The sequence below is a fragment of the Drosophila hydei genome, unplaced genomic scaffold, assembly GCF_003285905.1.
Source record: "Drosophila hydei strain 15085-1641.00,03,60 unplaced genomic scaffold, DhydRS2 tig00000090-arrow-arrow-pilon, whole genome shotgun sequence".
In the NCBI taxonomy this organism is placed as follows: domain Eukaryota; kingdom Metazoa; phylum Arthropoda; class Insecta; order Diptera; family Drosophilidae; genus Drosophila; species Drosophila hydei.
In genome coordinates, this window is record NW_022045662.1 from 977,177 (window position 1) to 993,496 (window position 16,320).

The 16,320-nt window shown below is 41.0% G+C and overlaps 6 protein-coding genes across 6 annotated transcripts in view; 2 read left to right on the plus strand and 4 right to left on the minus strand.

Annotated features, from left to right (window-relative positions):
* Positions 1 to 5,608, minus strand: part of LOC111598192 (MAP kinase-activating death domain protein) — a 31,661-nt gene extending 26,053 nt beyond the window's left edge. Inside the window, exon 1 of the mRNA XM_023313318.2 lies at positions 5,538 to 5,608. The gene's annotated coding sequence lies outside the window, so the exon portion shown is untranslated. The remainder of the gene's footprint in view (positions 1 to 5,537) is intronic.
* A 1,167-nt stretch (positions 5,609 to 6,775) lies between these two features.
* Positions 6,776 to 9,922, minus strand: LOC111598129 (lipoamide acyltransferase component of branched-chain alpha-keto acid dehydrogenase complex, mitochondrial). Its single transcript, XM_023313190.2, has 5 exons — positions 9,784 to 9,922; positions 9,616 to 9,721; positions 8,298 to 8,975; positions 7,399 to 7,797; positions 6,776 to 7,329 (listed from the first exon to the last, which is right to left on the minus strand). Exons 2-5 carry the CDS (start codon positions 9,688 to 9,690, stop codon positions 7,096 to 7,098), a joined length of 1,386 nt encoding a protein of 461 aa, XP_023168958.2. The 5' UTR covers positions 9,691 to 9,721; positions 9,784 to 9,922; the 3' UTR covers positions 6,776 to 7,095.
* Positions 9,923 to 10,431: 509 nt separating this feature from the next.
* Positions 10,432 to 11,150, plus strand: LOC111598139 (translation machinery-associated protein 16 homolog). The gene is made up of 3 exons (XM_023313201.2): positions 10,432 to 10,461; positions 10,523 to 10,895; positions 10,952 to 11,150. The coding sequence occupies exons 1-3, from the start codon at positions 10,459 to 10,461 to the stop codon at positions 11,119 to 11,121; spliced, it is 546 nt and encodes a 181-aa protein (XP_023168969.1). The 5' UTR covers positions 10,432 to 10,458; the 3' UTR covers positions 11,122 to 11,150.
* Positions 11,151 to 11,619: 469 nt separating this feature from the next.
* Positions 11,620 to 12,235, plus strand: LOC111598141 (cytochrome c oxidase copper chaperone). The gene is made up of 3 exons (XM_023313203.2): positions 11,620 to 11,720; positions 11,806 to 11,979; positions 12,061 to 12,235. The coding sequence occupies exons 2-3, from the start codon at positions 11,834 to 11,836 to the stop codon at positions 12,143 to 12,145; spliced, it is 231 nt and encodes a 76-aa protein (XP_023168971.2). The 5' UTR covers positions 11,620 to 11,720; positions 11,806 to 11,833; the 3' UTR covers positions 12,146 to 12,235.
* A 122-nt stretch (positions 12,236 to 12,357) lies between these two features.
* LOC111598121 (microsomal glutathione S-transferase 1) lies at positions 12,358 to 14,249 on the minus strand. The gene is made up of 4 exons (XM_023313178.2): positions 13,966 to 14,249; positions 13,217 to 13,296; positions 12,650 to 13,148; positions 12,358 to 12,587 (listed from the first exon to the last, which is right to left on the minus strand). Exons 1-3 carry the CDS (start codon positions 14,128 to 14,130, stop codon positions 12,896 to 12,898), a joined length of 498 nt encoding a protein of 165 aa, XP_023168946.1. The 5' UTR covers positions 14,131 to 14,249; the 3' UTR covers positions 12,358 to 12,587; positions 12,650 to 12,895.
* An 81-nt stretch (positions 14,250 to 14,330) lies between these two features.
* On the minus strand, positions 14,331 to 15,644 carry LOC111598122 (microsomal glutathione S-transferase 1). The gene is made up of 2 exons (XM_023313179.1): positions 15,030 to 15,644; positions 14,331 to 14,634 (listed from the first exon to the last, which is right to left on the minus strand). Exons 1-2 carry the CDS (start codon positions 15,254 to 15,256, stop codon positions 14,382 to 14,384), a joined length of 480 nt encoding a protein of 159 aa, XP_023168947.1. The 5' UTR covers positions 15,257 to 15,644; the 3' UTR covers positions 14,331 to 14,381.
* Positions 15,645 to 16,320: the final 676 nt, after the last annotated feature.

Genomic DNA, 16,320 nt, shown 5'->3' on the forward strand with positions numbered 1-16,320 from the left:
CTTGCGCCAGCTGCTGTTGTGCCAAAGGTCAATGCAGTTGCGTGGGATCCATTATGTGAGCCGCGGCTTTATAAAAATGCAAGCAGAACGAACCTTGCCTGTGCGATTTTCCATTTAATATTTTATGATTTTCCTTTTTTTTATGTAAGCGGCATAAATCAACGACCTACTGGCAGGCAGGTCAAGCCAATCAGTCTCCAAGGAGCCGTCACATCAAGTCAGTGGCCTGCTAATGACCTTGCCTTATAGACGCGACGCTGCAGTAACTCTGTATGGCTAGGTGGGTGGTCGTGACGGTAAGAGGGAAAGCTGATGCTAAGGCAAAAATAAATAAAGTTCTACAGCGCAAATTGCAAATTGGCAATCGCATTGACGTCAGTGCCAGGCGAACGGTTAACACATTGAGCCATGGTTCCGCCAAACGAGCAATGAGTAATGCGAAATTGGAGGATGAAAAGTGTGAATGAACAAAAGAAAAGTCCACGTTGTGGCATGCAAATGCCGCAGCTCAGCTCCACAGTTATGTGACTTTGATGATTGGCATGTCAGAAAAATGCATTCAACGTGATTGACATTCCAGTCAGTGACAGAGTGAAAGAAGGAGACTAAGCTAACGTGTGACAGAGAATGAGACCTTGTGAGATGCTTAACAAGCTTAGCCCAGTCTCAAGGACAGCTCACGCTGTAAGGCCCTCAAGCTAAAACTAACTGTCAACAACGACGCTTTACTGCGGGATACTCTATAAAGCAGCTTACCTTTAGCTGCAGTTCTAAGCCTTTACAGATTCAGATTTGCCATGACAAAGTGAGTATTCCCAGATAAACTATTCAGACTAGAAAATGCCCTGCAAAATAAGACAAATATTCAAATATTACTGTACAAAGCGAGAAACTTTTACAGAATAAAAAGCGAAGAGAAAGAAGCTTAAGTAGTATGAAAAGAGATCAGGGAACGTCAATAAATATATAAAGAGAACAGAGAAGCTTAAGTAATGTGGAAAGACGAGAGCGAAGCTTAAGCAATATATAAAGAAAAGAGGGACGCTTGAGCAATATATATAGAGAAGATAGAAGCATAAACAATATGGCAAGACGAGCGAGAAACTTAAACTTGAGATTGCTTTGTATATTCACAACTTGGAAACTTTCCGCGATAAATAAGAATTGCTGTCTCCCTCTAGTTGAGGTTGCTAATCGATACTTATCGATTTCGATAAAAGTAATACAAACTATTATATTGCCAAGCACACTATATATATATACTTTTGCAACTATATCAACTCGATACTTTGCACTACAATTTTTATGCTTCATCGGATCGTAGATGCCAGCTATGCCCTGTTGGGCAACTTTAGTATGCAGCATGTTTTATGCACTTTCAAGGATTATCTGCACTGAGCTAGAGGGAAAGAGGGGATTGGGTGGATTGAGAGCTGGTAAATGTTGGGTGTTGTCGAGTTGAAGGCTAACTGCGTGTTAGCCTTGCAGCTGACAATTTTCATTACTGCGCAAAGTTTTTATGCTGCAGCACAAGGCCGAACGGATGCGACCCTCGGTCTATGTGGGCGGATGCGTTGCAATAAAAATAAGAAAACCGCAAATGTCGTGGCACATGTCATGGCTAATCATGTCAAGGCTGCAGTTTCTCTATATTTTCTATTTCTCTCTAGTGGCGAGTCGTGCTGAGCGGCACTTAGCAAAAGCATTGCTGTGGGATTGCAGCTGCAACATTTGCAAACATATACCCCAGTGCCACATGCCACACACCACATGCCACATGCCACATGCCACTTGCCACTCACCAGTTGGTCGTCAATTTTATTTAATGGACACAGACTCCGCGTCTAGCTGGAAGTAAAACGCCAACGCTTTTCAAGTGCTGGCGTCATCAAGGACTCCTGCTAAGGATACTGCCAGCGACGCATCTCAATTGTTTCCAGACACAAGCCAGCCTCCCCCTCGCCCCTGGCCCTAGTTGAACGTTAAAAATAGCCAAAGGCAAAACTGTCATTAACCAAATAAGAATAATATAGAAAAAAAAAAAACACGCTCTTATGAAATCATCCTCTACATCTCATACAAACGAAGACAACAAAAATGAATAAAATGAGGAAAAGCCAACTCCCAATAAGGCCCACGCAATCGAAACATGTTTGCCGAGGCAGAAGGGTTTCTCAGCGATGCTGTGGCCAATTAGCCATTGTTAGATAAATTCACCCCTCCAGCAAAGTAAAAAGCGTAGCTGAACAAAGAATAATGCACGACCATCAAATGCCCAACAACAGCCGAGAGATACACAAATATTAATATTTACAACTACAAACTATGTGTACCTACATATATTCAAGGAGGCAAGGAGTGTGCAACTCGAATATGCATGACATAACGTTTTATTATAAATCGATATTTATCGGTATCTGATCAAAATTTCTATACTCCAACTGCTCTAGCATTATGGTATACAAGCCTTCCGCACATGTCCACTTAACTCCTTCCAATACTTGCTTCAATTAATTGTTTTTGGGGCGAACTGTCCTTAGTCAATATAATCCATCTAATCTGAGCCGTATTCGTTCTCCCATCATCAATATTTAATGCGTTGACAATATAATTTTCCAACAAAACTTTGATGAAATGTGGGTCAGACTATTTAAAAATTTATTCTGACCCAAATCAAGTCAAACTAAATTGCCTTCATTTTATTATGTTGAACTACGTTGAATTCCAAATTGTTTTTCCATGTTTTGATTCATAAATAATAAGCAAATAAGAGTGCATTAGTCGGCAGTGCCCGACTATAAGACATCCTGAACCCTGGGCTAAGATGCTAATCCACTTATTCTACACTTTCTAACAAATAACACATACACACACACACACACACGCACGCTCACCGTTTACGGAGAATTCCCAAAGGATTCATGGTAAAAATATTTCATTATCAGAAAGCTTTACAATTCTGTAATAATTATTTAGAAATCGTGTTCTTTGTTCGAATCATGTTTATGATTCCCGGAAATCAGTCGTCTTTCAAATCATGTTTTAAGTGCCATTAGCTAATGGAACGAGCAAAGCTTAAGCTGGTGAAAAGTTCGCAAGCTTCTTAAAGTCTTTCTGTACTTTTCCACTTCGCCGAGTTGTATAAGCCATCAAAATTAAGAGCACAGCACTGAAAAGAGAAAACAAACAGAAAAACAAGAAACAGGAAGAACAAGAACGATTGCAACAATAACGACAATCTGACAAAAACATATTCTGGCTGCCAGCGAAACGGAAATGACAAACAAGAAACCCAGGAGAAGCGGCGAAAAGCGGGACAAGCGAGAAGAGTGGGCAACAAAACAGAAACGGGAAATATGTCACAATAAGCCACACAATAAAACTCAAATGCAAGCAACTGCGCATAAAGAAGACTTCAAAATGTAAGGCGACAAATGAGGTATCTACCAGATAGCAGAAATATCCTAACAAATTAAGATTCAATTTAAAACGAAGCAAAAATATGTCCAGATTCAAACTTTTGTAGACAAAGCATTGCTTTGAAGACTTTTTTACAATAATCTATCTACAATGTTTACAAGTCTGCTATTTTTACTATATATTCATTATAATGGTATTTAAACTGCCTTTTATCACTGTTATATCTCTTTCTCTATAGATATATAAGTGTGTGTATATCTATCATATTCTCTATATCTTTTCCTTTCTCAGTATCTCCTTTTCATCTTTTTCTTTACATCTCTATCTCTCTCACTATATAATTATCTCGCTCTATATGTCTCTATCTCCTTTTCATATGTCTATTTATCTCTCTCGCTCTCCATCTCTCTTTCACGACCTCTCCATCTTCATCTCACTCCATATTTCCTTCTCACTCTCTCTCTCTCTCACTCTTTTTTTCGCTCTATATAACTATCTATCTCTGTCGCTAGCTCTCTCTTTATATATTCTCTTATTCTCTCTATCTCTCCCTTTCTATCTCACTTTTTCTTTCTCTCACTCTTCTTCGCTCATTTACATGAACTGAATAGCTTGCTTCACTTCTTATGCAGAGTATTTGAATTCGTTGAGTTTCTTGTTCACTTTCTTTAGCTTTGTCCGTGCCTTTGTCTCTTTGTCCCTTTGTGTCCCTGACTGTTTGCTCGTTCGTTTTGTGGTCTCAGTGCAGCACAAAAGTATACTACGTTAAATCAGCTGCACGGCAAATCCTTTAAGAGCTGGACGAATTGCAACTCCGTCTTCTGTCCTCTTCCTCTCTATGTCTCCTTCTATGGCTCGCTGGGCCACTTACTTATGAACTCGAGTGTTGAGGCAACGTCTCTCGGGCGTTGCTATTTCAATTAATTTGACGCTATGCGTCTTGTTTTACATATGTATGTATGTGTACATGAGTGTGTGTGTGTATGTTAGTGGTGTGTGTGTGTGTGCATGTGTGTGTGTATGTGTGTGTGTGTGTATGTGTGTGTGTGTGCGTGTGTGCGTGTGTGCGTGTGTGCGTGTGTGCGTGTGTGCGTGTGTGCGTGTGTGTGTGTGTGCGTGTGTGAGTGTGTGAGTGTGTGTGGGTGTGTGTGTATAAGTGTGTGCTGCCTGGGGTCTTTCGAGTGGTGTGAATGACTTGTTGTTGTTGGTGGCTGGCACGTGCCCAGTTGTGAGCTGTTGGGGCATAAAATCGATAAAAGGCTCGGCAATTGCATTGCGTTATGCTAGCTGATGGTCAAAGACAAGCAGTGCGAAAGAGATAGTGAGACGCACATAGAAAGAAGCGCGAAGAGAAAGAGGCAGCTGAAAAAGCAAAAGCATCGGAGCCAGCCACATCATCAAGGCCACAAAATGTGACAGTCAAGCTGTCAAATCGTATCGCACACACACGAACCACACAAAAGTAACAAGCGCGAAATGTACGATGAGCAAATTCAATTAATGCAAAATGGGCAACAAAAGACTGTATAAAAATTCATTGGAATGTAAAGCCAAAGCCTGAGGCTGAGACAAAAAAAAGACAAACACAATCAAAAGCAAACGCACACACAAAAATGCCCGCATTTAAAGCAAATTGCGCTCAAAACTGTGCTACAAGCGAGAAGGAAGAGAAAGGCAGAATAACGTAAAAGCAAAAACAAAATGAACGCTACTGCGCCGACAGCTGGGACTTCCAGAAATACGCGACGCAGCTGAGGTGGGTTGACAAGGCAAGAGTAACAATGACATACACACAATCACATGAGGCGTACTCACTCACACACGTTTGCACGCTCGTAGCGGGCGTTTGCGTACGCAACAAGGTCACTGGAAAAATCGTTAAGCAGCAGCAGCAGCAGCACTAACAACAGCAATGACAACAACAGCAGCCGCAGCAGCAGCAATGGATGTGTCGATACCTAAGCTGTTGTTGCTATTGTATTATTAATATATTATATATATATATATATAAATATAAATATATATATATATACAGGCACACAAACGACCAAATGCGATTTGATTGGCTTAAAATAAAATAAAAAAGCATAGCACACTTTTGGCACTATTTTACTTACCAGTTCGTCAGACAATTGTTGTTCTCACACAGTTTAATGCGTCAACATTTTATTAGTACAATTGTTGCGCTACATGGACGCAAAGAGTGTATAACAGTAAATCACACGCCATACAAAATGTTACTTAATGAACAGTATAAAAAAAATCAGCAACAACTGTAACAAAAAAGCGCGTTTCACGTTGAAAGCTTAAATGTAATTTATTTTCTACTATTCTTTTTCTTTCCACGGTCAGCGGTTTGCTCAACTGCAGCTCCTGACTAAGAGGCGATTTGCAATTGCCGTTTTAACGTCTATGCTGCGCGCTGTTCGTGGTACAACTGATTACTGTGACTAATAAGCATCCAGGACGCGGTGCCCATTATGTGAGAGAGCGCTCAAACATGTGTGGTGGCATGTGGTGGATTGTGGTGAGTAATGGTGGGCCTGTGTGACCGCATGTTGAAATTCCTATGTACATACATATGTATATATGTATGTGTACGTATCCAATGGCCGTTGGCAGACTGGAAATGCCATGCGCTCCAGTCAGACACTTTTCGCTTAGCCACTTTTCTTTTTTCCATAGCTCATTTGTATGCCGCACTTGTTGGATTCCGCTTCCAGGCACTGCGCATGACTGCTGTCAGCCACGTGCGTTCCAATGCAAAAACAACGGCAATTAAGCTTGGTGTGGGTGAGTGAGTTACTGTGTGTGTGTTGTTGGAATCGAGCGAAAATAGCTGCGACTCAAGCTAAAAAAAAAGCAAAGCCAAATATATGTGACTACATGTGTGCGTATGTTTCTATGTGTTTTACACTCTAGTAATATTTCATATTTTTATATAGATAAAAATAATCTATATATTCACATCTACATATAATTATGAATGTGCGTTGGGACAGTTCTGTTGCAAATAATTCCTGTTGCTATTTTAGATCCACGGAAATTGTGCTTATCTAGAATTATGTTCGATTCATAGAACTTTCACCATTATATTTGGATGTGGCAATTTACTGAATTACTAGCTATAAAAAAGCTATATTGACAGCTCAAGCTATAGAATGACTTTTTGGCTTTTATATGACTATCTCAGAGTTGAAAAGAATCTTGCTATAAAGCTAGAAATTTAAGCTAAAAACAAAACATATATTTTCGATGTTTATTTTGACAACCATTTACAACATGAGTACATAAAATATATATAAATATATATATATATATTAAATATACAATTTACAGTTTAACTGTAAGCAGCATTAAAAAATATAACAACTGAATTGGAAAGGGATGGGATGGGAAATTGTTTTAAATTGGCCAGCCAAGTGCGCGACGAGCTTAAAGCTAAAGAGGAGCTCGCAGGGGCGGCGTCCGCTATAAATGCACATTCTGAAGGGGAAACAAGGGAGGTGTAGGGAGAGTGCGTCACATGGCGGCCATAAGGCACTGAAAATAGCTGCAAAGGTTTTTGCTTTCTTTCTTCTTCTTTCTTTCTTTCTTTGTAAATAAATGCAAGAGAACAGCCTTAACGGTTGATCGTTGGAAGCCTGGAAAAGCATGGCAGCTTGGCAGCCTAGCTTAGTGCAGCAAAAAGAGCGCCGGCTGTTCCAGGTGCTGCTTCCAGACATTGGAAAAACTGGCCATGGTAACACCGTCGATAACACGATGATCCGCCGACCAGCTAACACTCATGATGTGCGCCTTGATCACCTCGTCCTTATCATTAAAGCGCGGCACCGCCTTCATACGACCCATTGCACCAATTGCCACCTGGGGTGCCATGATGCAGGGATGCGTATACGTGCCGCCCACCTGGACAGTTAAGAGATTGGTCAGTTACGTCATATAGTGCAGTTCTATTTATAGATATAAATCACTTACGACGCCAATGTTGGACAACGAGAAGGTGCCATCGGCAAAGTCCGCGGGGCTTAGGGAGCCAGTGCGTCCTCGTTCAACGAGCGCATTCAGATCCTTGGCGATCTGAATAATGCTCTTCGCCTGGCAGTTCTTGATGTTGGGCACGACCAGACCCTGGGGCGTATCGATCGCAACGCTAATGTTATGGACGCCTTTATAGATGATCGACTCGCTGGCCAAATCCAGCGAACTGTTCACAATCGGATACTTGGTCAGGGCAATGCTGGCGGCCTTAATGCAGAACGGCATAAACGTCAGCTTGGGCACGCCCAGCTCTTGGGCAGACGGTTGCAGTTGGTTCCGGAACTTGACCAGATTCGACATATCGATCTCATCGCTGTACGCAAAGTGTGGAATTTTCTGTTAAAAAGAAAAAAATTTAATAATATATATAAAATCAATCCAAGTATTCTCAAAACATCAAATATTAAGATCGATATTTATCAATTTCACATCAATATTTAGTAATCGATATTTATCGAGTGATTGTTTCTAACGCAAGTGTACTCTTTATTTTGAGGCCATGCATCAGAATCGATACTTATCGTTCCGCAGAAAGCTGGAGAGGTGTAGAATATTGAGGAAGGATTCTTGCTGCATAAAATTCAAAAGCAATAACATTCTCTAGCTCAATATATGGTAGCAATGCTATAGAAAGGTAACTGCAATCGATATATATGTTAATCGATAAATATGGCAGATGACAAGGTAGAACCTTAAGTATGTGTCAATAATTAATCAAGTGCATTAGACATTCTGTCAAAATGATAAATTCGATAATCGATATTTATCGACTTGCATAGATTAGGTACAGCCAATGTGAGCTTTAGGTTCAGTCCCTTTCAATGGGTATTACTTACGAGCGATTCCGTCATTGACTTGAGCATGGCCTTGCGAACGCTCTTGAGTTGCTCCACACGATCCGCTGGAGCCGGCACTGGCGGAGCGGCAGCTGGAGCCGGAGCCGGAGCCTTGGCTTGCGCGTTACTGGGGTGAGGCACATTGGTGCCGGGCGGCACTTGACCCAAATACTCGAGCACATCACCCTTGAGCACACGTCCATTCTTGCCCGTAGGCGGCACCTCGGAGAGATTCACTTTATGCTCCTTGGCCAGGCGGCGAACGGCGGGCGTGGCGGGCGTAATATGACGGCCAGCTGGCACTCCACCAGGTGCGGACTCGCTCCCAGCTCCACTGCTGGACTGCACATCACTATCGCTGCTGCTGCTGCTACTGCTGCCATCATCTTCATCCTCCTCCGCATCTACCACCTCAAACTCGAGCAACGGTTTGCCCACCAAAGCCAGCTCATCGATGCTGTGATAGATGCGTGTAATCTTGCCATCGTAGCGACTGGTGATGGTGACCGAAGCCTTGTCCGACTGCACCTCGCACAGATTGTCGAACTGCTCGACGGTGTCGCCCACCTTCACGAACCACTCCTTGACGGTCACCTCGCGTATGCCTTCGCCAATGTCGCTCAGATTGAACGCAATCTTCTTCTCCAAGCGAGTCGTCAGATGCAGGCAGCGTGACACCTGAAAGAAACACAGAGCATAGAGTTATTCAAATGTTATACATTTCAAATACCAAATTCCACGTTTCAATACAAAGTGCAAATTAAGCGTAACACTAAGGAGCGCAACTTGCCTGACTAGCAAATACCCTATATGCATTTAAATAAAGAATTAAAATAAAAAACTATACATAATAAAAAATATATTAGAAATATTTATGCATTTATAATAGAAATATATATATATACACACATTTCCCTATCACCTGTGCACAAACACAATATACTCGACTTCAGAACATATTCAACTGATTGAGCACATCAAATGGTAAAGGCGAGCAGGCATGCGCCCCCTTTCGGTATTAATGCGACAACAGCAAAACAAATCGTACGCGTTCTCCCTCTGCCTCGCGCTTGCTCTGTCGCACCTGTTGCATGTTGTGCGTGAAAAGCATGCTATTTCGTTCGCACGCACACAGTCAACTGGTCAAACCAATTGCCACTTGTTGTTGTGCGAATTCGATTGCATAACAGAACATCGCAGAACTTCGCGACTTTCTCGTTTGTCGTCGCTTTTGCATCTTTCGCAAGAGCAGCCGAATGCAAATTACAGATTTGATAGAAGAAACGGATTTAATCATCATTAATTAATCTTAACTTACAGCGAATGGCATCGAGCGTTGGCAGTTTTTGAGCAGCCAAAATGTGCTGGCATTTCGAAGCAAATGTGTTGCCATGGCCAATTTGGTGAATGTTTTTTGGTATGGCCTGTAATTGTTCAAGAGATATTGAATTCGATTTTGCTTGGCAATTAATTCCGTTATTAATACCTCTAAATGCTGCAAAGTGTGCGAGTCGTCGCGTCAAAACCACTCAACTGCCCCTAATGATCGCCCTTATCAAGCGAATTTCTGGCCGCGAGTTTGTTTTGCATTTGCCAGCTGTTTGCCAGGTGGAGCTGATCGTTGCGCTAGCGCCACCTAGCTTCAAAACGAGTTTCAAATGCTAAACATCGATAGGGAACTCGAATATCGATTGAAGCGTCAACAGCGCGTCAACATCTAGCGACTAACTAATCATAGTGCATCAGTGCTGCCAAAATATTAAAATAAAATAAAAATTAATAGCTAAAAATTTCTTGTGAAAAAACTAGCTAAGAAGAAACTTGTATCAATATTGATATATAGGAATATAGTAGAAAATGTATATGATAATAGCTAATGTCGCAAAATATTATAACAAGCTTTTTTCAATAACTATTTTTTTTTAAATATGCAAAGAGAAAGATAACGAAATAGAAAATACCTTGCTGTAATTTGCATATGGATTTTATTCAAAACAACAATGGCTGGAAATCTAAGTAAATGGCTAAATGGGCAATACTGCAAAGATCTTCAAACTAAACAGATGTTCGTTGCGTTGGCGCCCTCTAGTGGTAATAACAATAGTCCAAATATCGATAGCACCCAACAGCTGTGTCAAACAAAAACAACGTGCTCAACAAGATGGCAAGTCGCAGCGATACATTAACAAATAAATAATTAAATTAATAATATATTAAAATTTCAGACAAATTTACGTAAGGAACTGGAGAAATGCAAACATCCCAACAGCCGTAAAACTAAGGCGCTGGGCAAAAAGGCACGCAGACAGAATAACAAACATAAAGTGCGACTCGGCCATGCGATTAAAAGCAATATAATGGGCGAGAAGCTGAGCTGGTTTCTCGGTCACATTGATGAGGAACGCACTACGCCGCTAAGCCCACAGGAGTTCGAAGAGCTAATTGCACTTTATCTGCAACGATTCGACGAGGAGCTGCAACAAATAGCGCTAAAACAATCGATAGGCAAACATCGCGCCAACCAACACGCAGCTCGCCAAGATGTCATAAAAATAACGCTAGAAAGGGAGCGCAATGAGTACGAGAGCGGCGGCATGGGTGAGAGTAAAACATATATATTACAATATATATCATAACAAATCTTTCTTTTTCAGAATTGCTGAACCTTTGCGATCCGGCCAAATTCAAAATGCTGCACGATTGGGATGGCAGCGCATTGAGTGTTCAGCACTTAAAGCTAGATTTGGTTTCACACAATATGCTGCAGCGGCTTAAGCAGCCAACGGCGACCAGCACCAGCGCGGATCAAATGGAAACACTCTAAAATCGCGATCTTTGTTATATTGATTTCAATAAACATTTAGTTTAGTAGAAGTGAAAAATATACAAATTAGCTAGCTTGTATATCGGTAACAGCTGCGATAGTTGACCTGCATTATGCGCTTATTAACAGTGCTGTCAGTCTTAGCTTCAAAAAAGCTACATATATAAATATATGCAATAATAATTATAGCAGTGATATTGAATCACTTGTAATTACATTAATTTCTTAATATCTATGCAATGCTAACACATCCACCAATATATATACATATACATATATATTTATAGCTTATAAATAATCCATAGCCATGTCCAATATATAATTAGTTTTATATATAGCTTTTCGTGAATAGTTGACTGTTCACTATGAGTTTTGCTAAAAAAAAGAGTACGTCTGAAATTTCACTCACCTTAACATAGTTATAATCAAAATTTGACTATAAAAAAGCTGAGCTATCAACATTGTTGAGCACGTGTGCCGCAACACCGCCTATCGATAGGCAACTAAGCAGCTGTTTGACGTGCGCGTGTGTGTGAACTTGAAATTTGTTATTCGTGTGAATTGTGGTGAAATAAAGTGCACATATATTTTAAATTTAGGTAGGTTTTATTACATAAACAAATACCAGCGCAAACAGAAGTGCAGCCAATTAACTTAAAACCCGCTTTTCTTGTCTTGTGCTAGTCTCCGCGTAAATAACATACACACAATAATGGGCAGCAGTTCATCAAAGGGAGTCGGAGTCGTGGAGACCGCTGCCGCAACGACGGCGTCTAATGCAGCCGCCGCCGGCGGCGACAAACCCAAATGTAAAGCTTGCTGTGCCTGCCCCGAAACGAAGCGCGCACGTGACCAGTGGTAAGTGAAATGCGATGACGCAACAAAATTTAATGTTGCTTTTGCATTTGATTTCTGTTCTAATCAATTTGCATTTGGCAGCATTGTGGAGAACGGCGAGGAGAACTGCACAAAGCTAATTGAGGCGCACAAGCAATGCATGCGAGATGCTGGCTTTAACATCTAAGACCCGGATGCGGGGCCGGTGGAGCACTACTTAGCATAAGACGGCAGGCTCTCCCCACCCACTGGCGCGTTAACTTAAATTAATATCTCTTTTTTTTTCGTTTGTTATATCTCAAGCTAATTATAGTTAATTTAATTTAAAAAGAAATAAGACAAAATTTGTTGAAACCAAATACAAATTTCGCTTTCACTGTTTACATGTAACAACTGCTGAGTCCAGCTGTGACGTCAAAGATTATCGCGCTATTTCCAGCTGGTCCCCCAGCAACTACTGTCGTGCTCCATGTTATCAAGTAGTTAGGTTAAATGAATGAATGTTGGTTCATGATTTGTTTACATGTAAAAGTGAGTCGTGACACGAGCGCTGCATGAAGCCTTGAGTGGCTATTCTTTAACCGTGACATCAGAAACTCGAGCGCTGGTCAATTCATTAGCTGGGTTACCTAAATTGTTTAGTGTAAAACGTTTATTTAAAGCCAATTAAGGATAACGATTTATTATCAACCTTGAAAATCACAGCAGAAACTGTTATCTGGACAATGCTACAGCTGTGACATCATAAAGCACACAGCTTTAACATGTATTACCTTTTATTAAGTTACGCATGAGTATTCTAGAAAAAAAAAACACTTAAAGCTCGACAACCCTAAACCTATTTGTGCTGCCCTGGCCAATATGAATATGTGACGTCAGCGTCCGTAATTTTTTGTGGCGCCACTTTTAAAATATTCGTTGCTTGCTTCGACTACACTTAAATAAAACGCAAAGTACGCAAAGCCACAACGGCAGCCATGTAGAAGGTAATCAGCAGCATCGTGGCAAAGGCCAAAATACGCGATGGCTGCGGCACTGGAAAGAGAGCATAGACGAGTGTGTGGACAATGCGTGCAATGGCAGCCACGCGGAACAGATTGCAGGCCACCAGGGGGTTGGGGTTGGTGCTCACATAGATCAAGGCCATGATGAAATATGGCAAAATATTCTCCATGTCATTGCGATGAGCTCTAAGTGACGAAAGAGAGGGAGAGAGGAAGCTGTCAATATCTTAAATTTGACTATTTTTCATACCCACCTTCGCACGCGTTCCACGTGTGGATCATCGAACTGCACTTCAATGTTCTTGAAAAACAGATCTTCTTCGTTGGGAAAGACCTGAAAAGTGGTGGCAGGCAAATGGAATTATTGGAAGGCGTTCATTGGAATTTTAACCGCTTCTACTAAATACATCGCATTAAAAAGCGTGCAAGCGAGAGGGAAAGTAAATAAATGAACGAGTGAATGAGAGAGTGCGATTGCCAATTTAACAATATGTTGCCAAACAGCTCACGCATATATAGATACATACAAGCATGTGTATGCATTAATATATAAAGTTTTATAATATATGCATACATGTTTGTAAGTATATGTTTATATGCGAACGTTTAGTTTTCAATACGCAAAAAAAATATAATTGCATTCGGTATTTATAGAAACAACGTTGATGAGATGGAGAGCTGGATTGTGAATGGAAATGTCAAGCTTCATAGGAATTGGGTCCCATACACTGCACATTTGTATGGGACAACGATTAGCAGCGACGCTTGATGGATTGTGAATGGCGCGCAGTGCAACTGAAAGCGAAAGCTTAAAAAACAAGCAGAGCAGAACTTGGGTCCCATACACCTTATATTGTATATGATTATTTCACACATGCAGGATTTACCTTGCGCCGCACTGCCAGCGGCACCAGACCCAACAGCTGTGAAATTCAAAATGCGGAATGAGCTGCAGTTGTGTATGTATGTATGTGCGTGTGTGTGGGGCACATCCTGGACTTACCTTGTAGCGGAAACGCTGCAGCGCTGTCAGCAGGGACATGAGCAGCATCTTCACTACCAACACCGTGGCCCAAAAGAGATAGCAACAGAACACAGGATTGTCCAGTGTGAGCAGCTCCATATTGGCCAGCTTATCATGCATCGTATGAGCGGATGTGTTGGACATGGCGAGCGTATATTTTCTGTCTGTGCAGCTAAAACGAACTTTGGCAAGTGATCCAATGTGAAGTTCCAGTTCCAACTTAAGCGGCTCAGCAGCAACTGGTCAAACTGGTTCCAAGCTATATATACGTTAAGTGTGTATGTGTGCGACTAGATAAGCTACTGACTAGGTGACTAGGCAAAACATCAAATGTTAAACGGCTCATAAAACCGACGTCTTCCTCTCGCCTCTCCTCCTCCTCTTCTCTCCACTCTTTAGATATATTTGATAGAACAGATGATCACATAAATCGCCTCGAAGCACACAATGCCAAACGTGATGAAAAAGCAGATCGCTCGCGTCGGCTGTGGCAGCGGCAGCACCGCATAGACAATGGTATGCAGCAGTCGAGCGCTGGCTCCAATGCGTATAAGCATCTTGGCGGTCAGGGGGTGGGGGCTGCAGGCCACATAGGCCAGGGACATTAGCAAAAAGGGCAGCACATTCTCCAAATCGTTGCGATGAGCACTGGAATAAGAGACAGATAGTGTGAGAGAGGGGAAGAGAGTAAATATACATGTAAGAAAAAAAGGGGCCCACACACTTCACTTATGAATAGAACAAATACAATATATTGAGATTATGAATAATAATTGTAATAATCAAATAAAAACAATGAATTATTTTGCTTAATATATTACATATATGAAAGCATATATTGCTCATGATCGACTAAATTTTAGAGCGAAGCTGATCAAGTGCTATTGTGACGTGTGTGGGACACGCTTAATAAGCTGCAAGGCGAGAGTGAAAGTACGTGGCCCACACACTGTACATTAGCATAAGTAAATTAAATGGATTTTCGAGCGTATAATGATAGCAGTAGCAACAAATAACACATTTAACTGCAATTTTTCACTTACCGACGCACTCGCTCCACGTTGGGATCGTTGAAACGGACATCCGTGCATCTGCCAACGCGCAAATCCTCAGGATTGGCAAAGCTTTTTGTTTTTATACGCTGCCTGGCTGTCAACAGAGCCATGAATAGCATTTTAAGAATGAGCAGACTGCTCCAAAATAAATAGCAGCAAAAAACAGGATTCGATTTGCTCAGCAATGGAGCAGCGGACATGTTTTCGTTCTCCATCTTCAACTTGAACTGAACCGTGATGGGCCGTTATAATTCAGGACATATAACGGTAACAGGTGTTCACGTTCACAGCGTGACCCTAATCTGCCTTTGCCCCTGCCTCTGCGTTTGCCCTAATGACAACTCTGACCTGACCCAATATACACGTAAAAACTGATGAATATATCAAACTAGTGTCTTGTTCTCACCTGCATTATTGAACGACTGAAAAGGACAGCACTTAAGTCGAGTTTCACCACAAATCAATTAAAAATTCATTTCGTTTCCTCAACTTTTTGCATTTTTTAAATTGCTAAATGATGTCAGATAGTCAATAAATGAATTAGGTCAATCCATCAGTAAATCAATCAATACAATCAAACTGCAATCTCTTTCTTTCACTTACTGAATACGATCCGGAGATTGGATTGTCGCAACTATACAATTCGTATCAAATTTGTTTATTGCTGCAGTTCAAGAGCAACACAAGCACATGCACACACACCCATGAACATACACACAGACAACAGTTCTAGAATTCGCACATCCAAAAATAAAAGATCAAGGTTGCGTTTAACAAACAACAAAAGACAAAAACAAAATATGAAAAAAGCTTGCGCTAACAGATATGTATATATGCACAGACATGCAAACATACATATTGACATACAGACAAACAGATTATTATAATAGACAAAATCAAGAATTCAAACGGCAACGGAAGCGTCCTAAGAAGAAGCAGCAGAAAAAGAGAAAAGCAACAACAACAAAAAAACAATACGCGCCGAAATTAGCATTGCTTAAACTCAAAGTTCAGCCGGCGAATTAACAGTATATGTACATATGCAGATACATACATTCAAAGATATATGTATGTACACATACATATGTACATATGTATTTATAACTATCAGGGCATATTTTATGCAAAGCTTAGTTAACCGTTTGTCATTGAGCGAACTAAGAGCTGTCAAACACAACAACGACAAAAATGAAATGCAAAAACAAAATTCGCCGCCGTATTTGCCAAGATTTGTGTATGTGTATGCGTGTGAGTGATGGTCAATGTGTCTGTGCAAGTA

Bases quoted from the DNA above. Each gene is read 5' to 3' on its own strand.
- LOC111598122 (XM_023313179.1), bottom strand. From the start codon at position 15,256: ATGGAGAACGAAAACATGTCCGCTGCTCCATTGCTGAGCAAATCGAAT. The intron at 14,635-15,029 runs GTAAGTGAAAAA...CTCTTATTCCAG, and splicing joins AACGTGGAGCGAGTGCGTCG to TGCTCATCGCAACGATTTGG.
- LOC111598121 (XM_023313178.2), bottom strand. From the start codon at position 14,130: ATGTCCAACACATCCGCTCATACGATGCATGATAAGCTGGCCAATATG. The intron at 13,297-13,965 runs GTAAGTCCAGGA...ACCACTTTTCAG, and splicing joins TGCAGCGTTTCCGCTACAAG to GTCTTTCCCAACGAAGAAGA. The intron at 13,149-13,216 runs GTGGGTATGAAA...TTCGTCACTTAG, and splicing joins CACGTGGAACGCGTGCGAAG to AGCTCATCGCAATGACATGG.
- LOC111598141 (XM_023313203.2), top strand. From the start codon at position 11,834: ATGGGCAGCAGTTCATCAAAGGGAGTCGGAGTCGTGGAGACCGCTGCC. The intron at 11,980-12,060 runs GTAAGTGAAATG...TGCATTTGGCAG, and splicing joins AAGCGCGCACGTGACCAGTG to CATTGTGGAGAACGGCGAGG.
- LOC111598129 (XM_023313190.2), bottom strand. From the start codon at position 9,690: ATGGCAACACATTTGCTTCGAAATGCCAGCACATTTTGGCTGCTCAAA. The intron at 8,976-9,615 runs GTAAGTTAAGAT...TGTTTCTTTCAG, and splicing joins AACGCTCGATGCCATTCGCT to GTGTCACGCTGCCTGCATCT. The intron at 7,798-8,297 runs GTAAGTAATACC...TCTTTTTAACAG, and splicing joins AGTCAATGACGGAATCGCTC to AAAATTCCACACTTTGCGTA.
- LOC111598139 (XM_023313201.2), top strand. The intron at 10,896-10,951 runs GTGAGAGTAAAA...TTTCTTTTTCAG, and splicing joins GTACGAGAGCGGCGGCATGG to AATTGCTGAACCTTTGCGAT.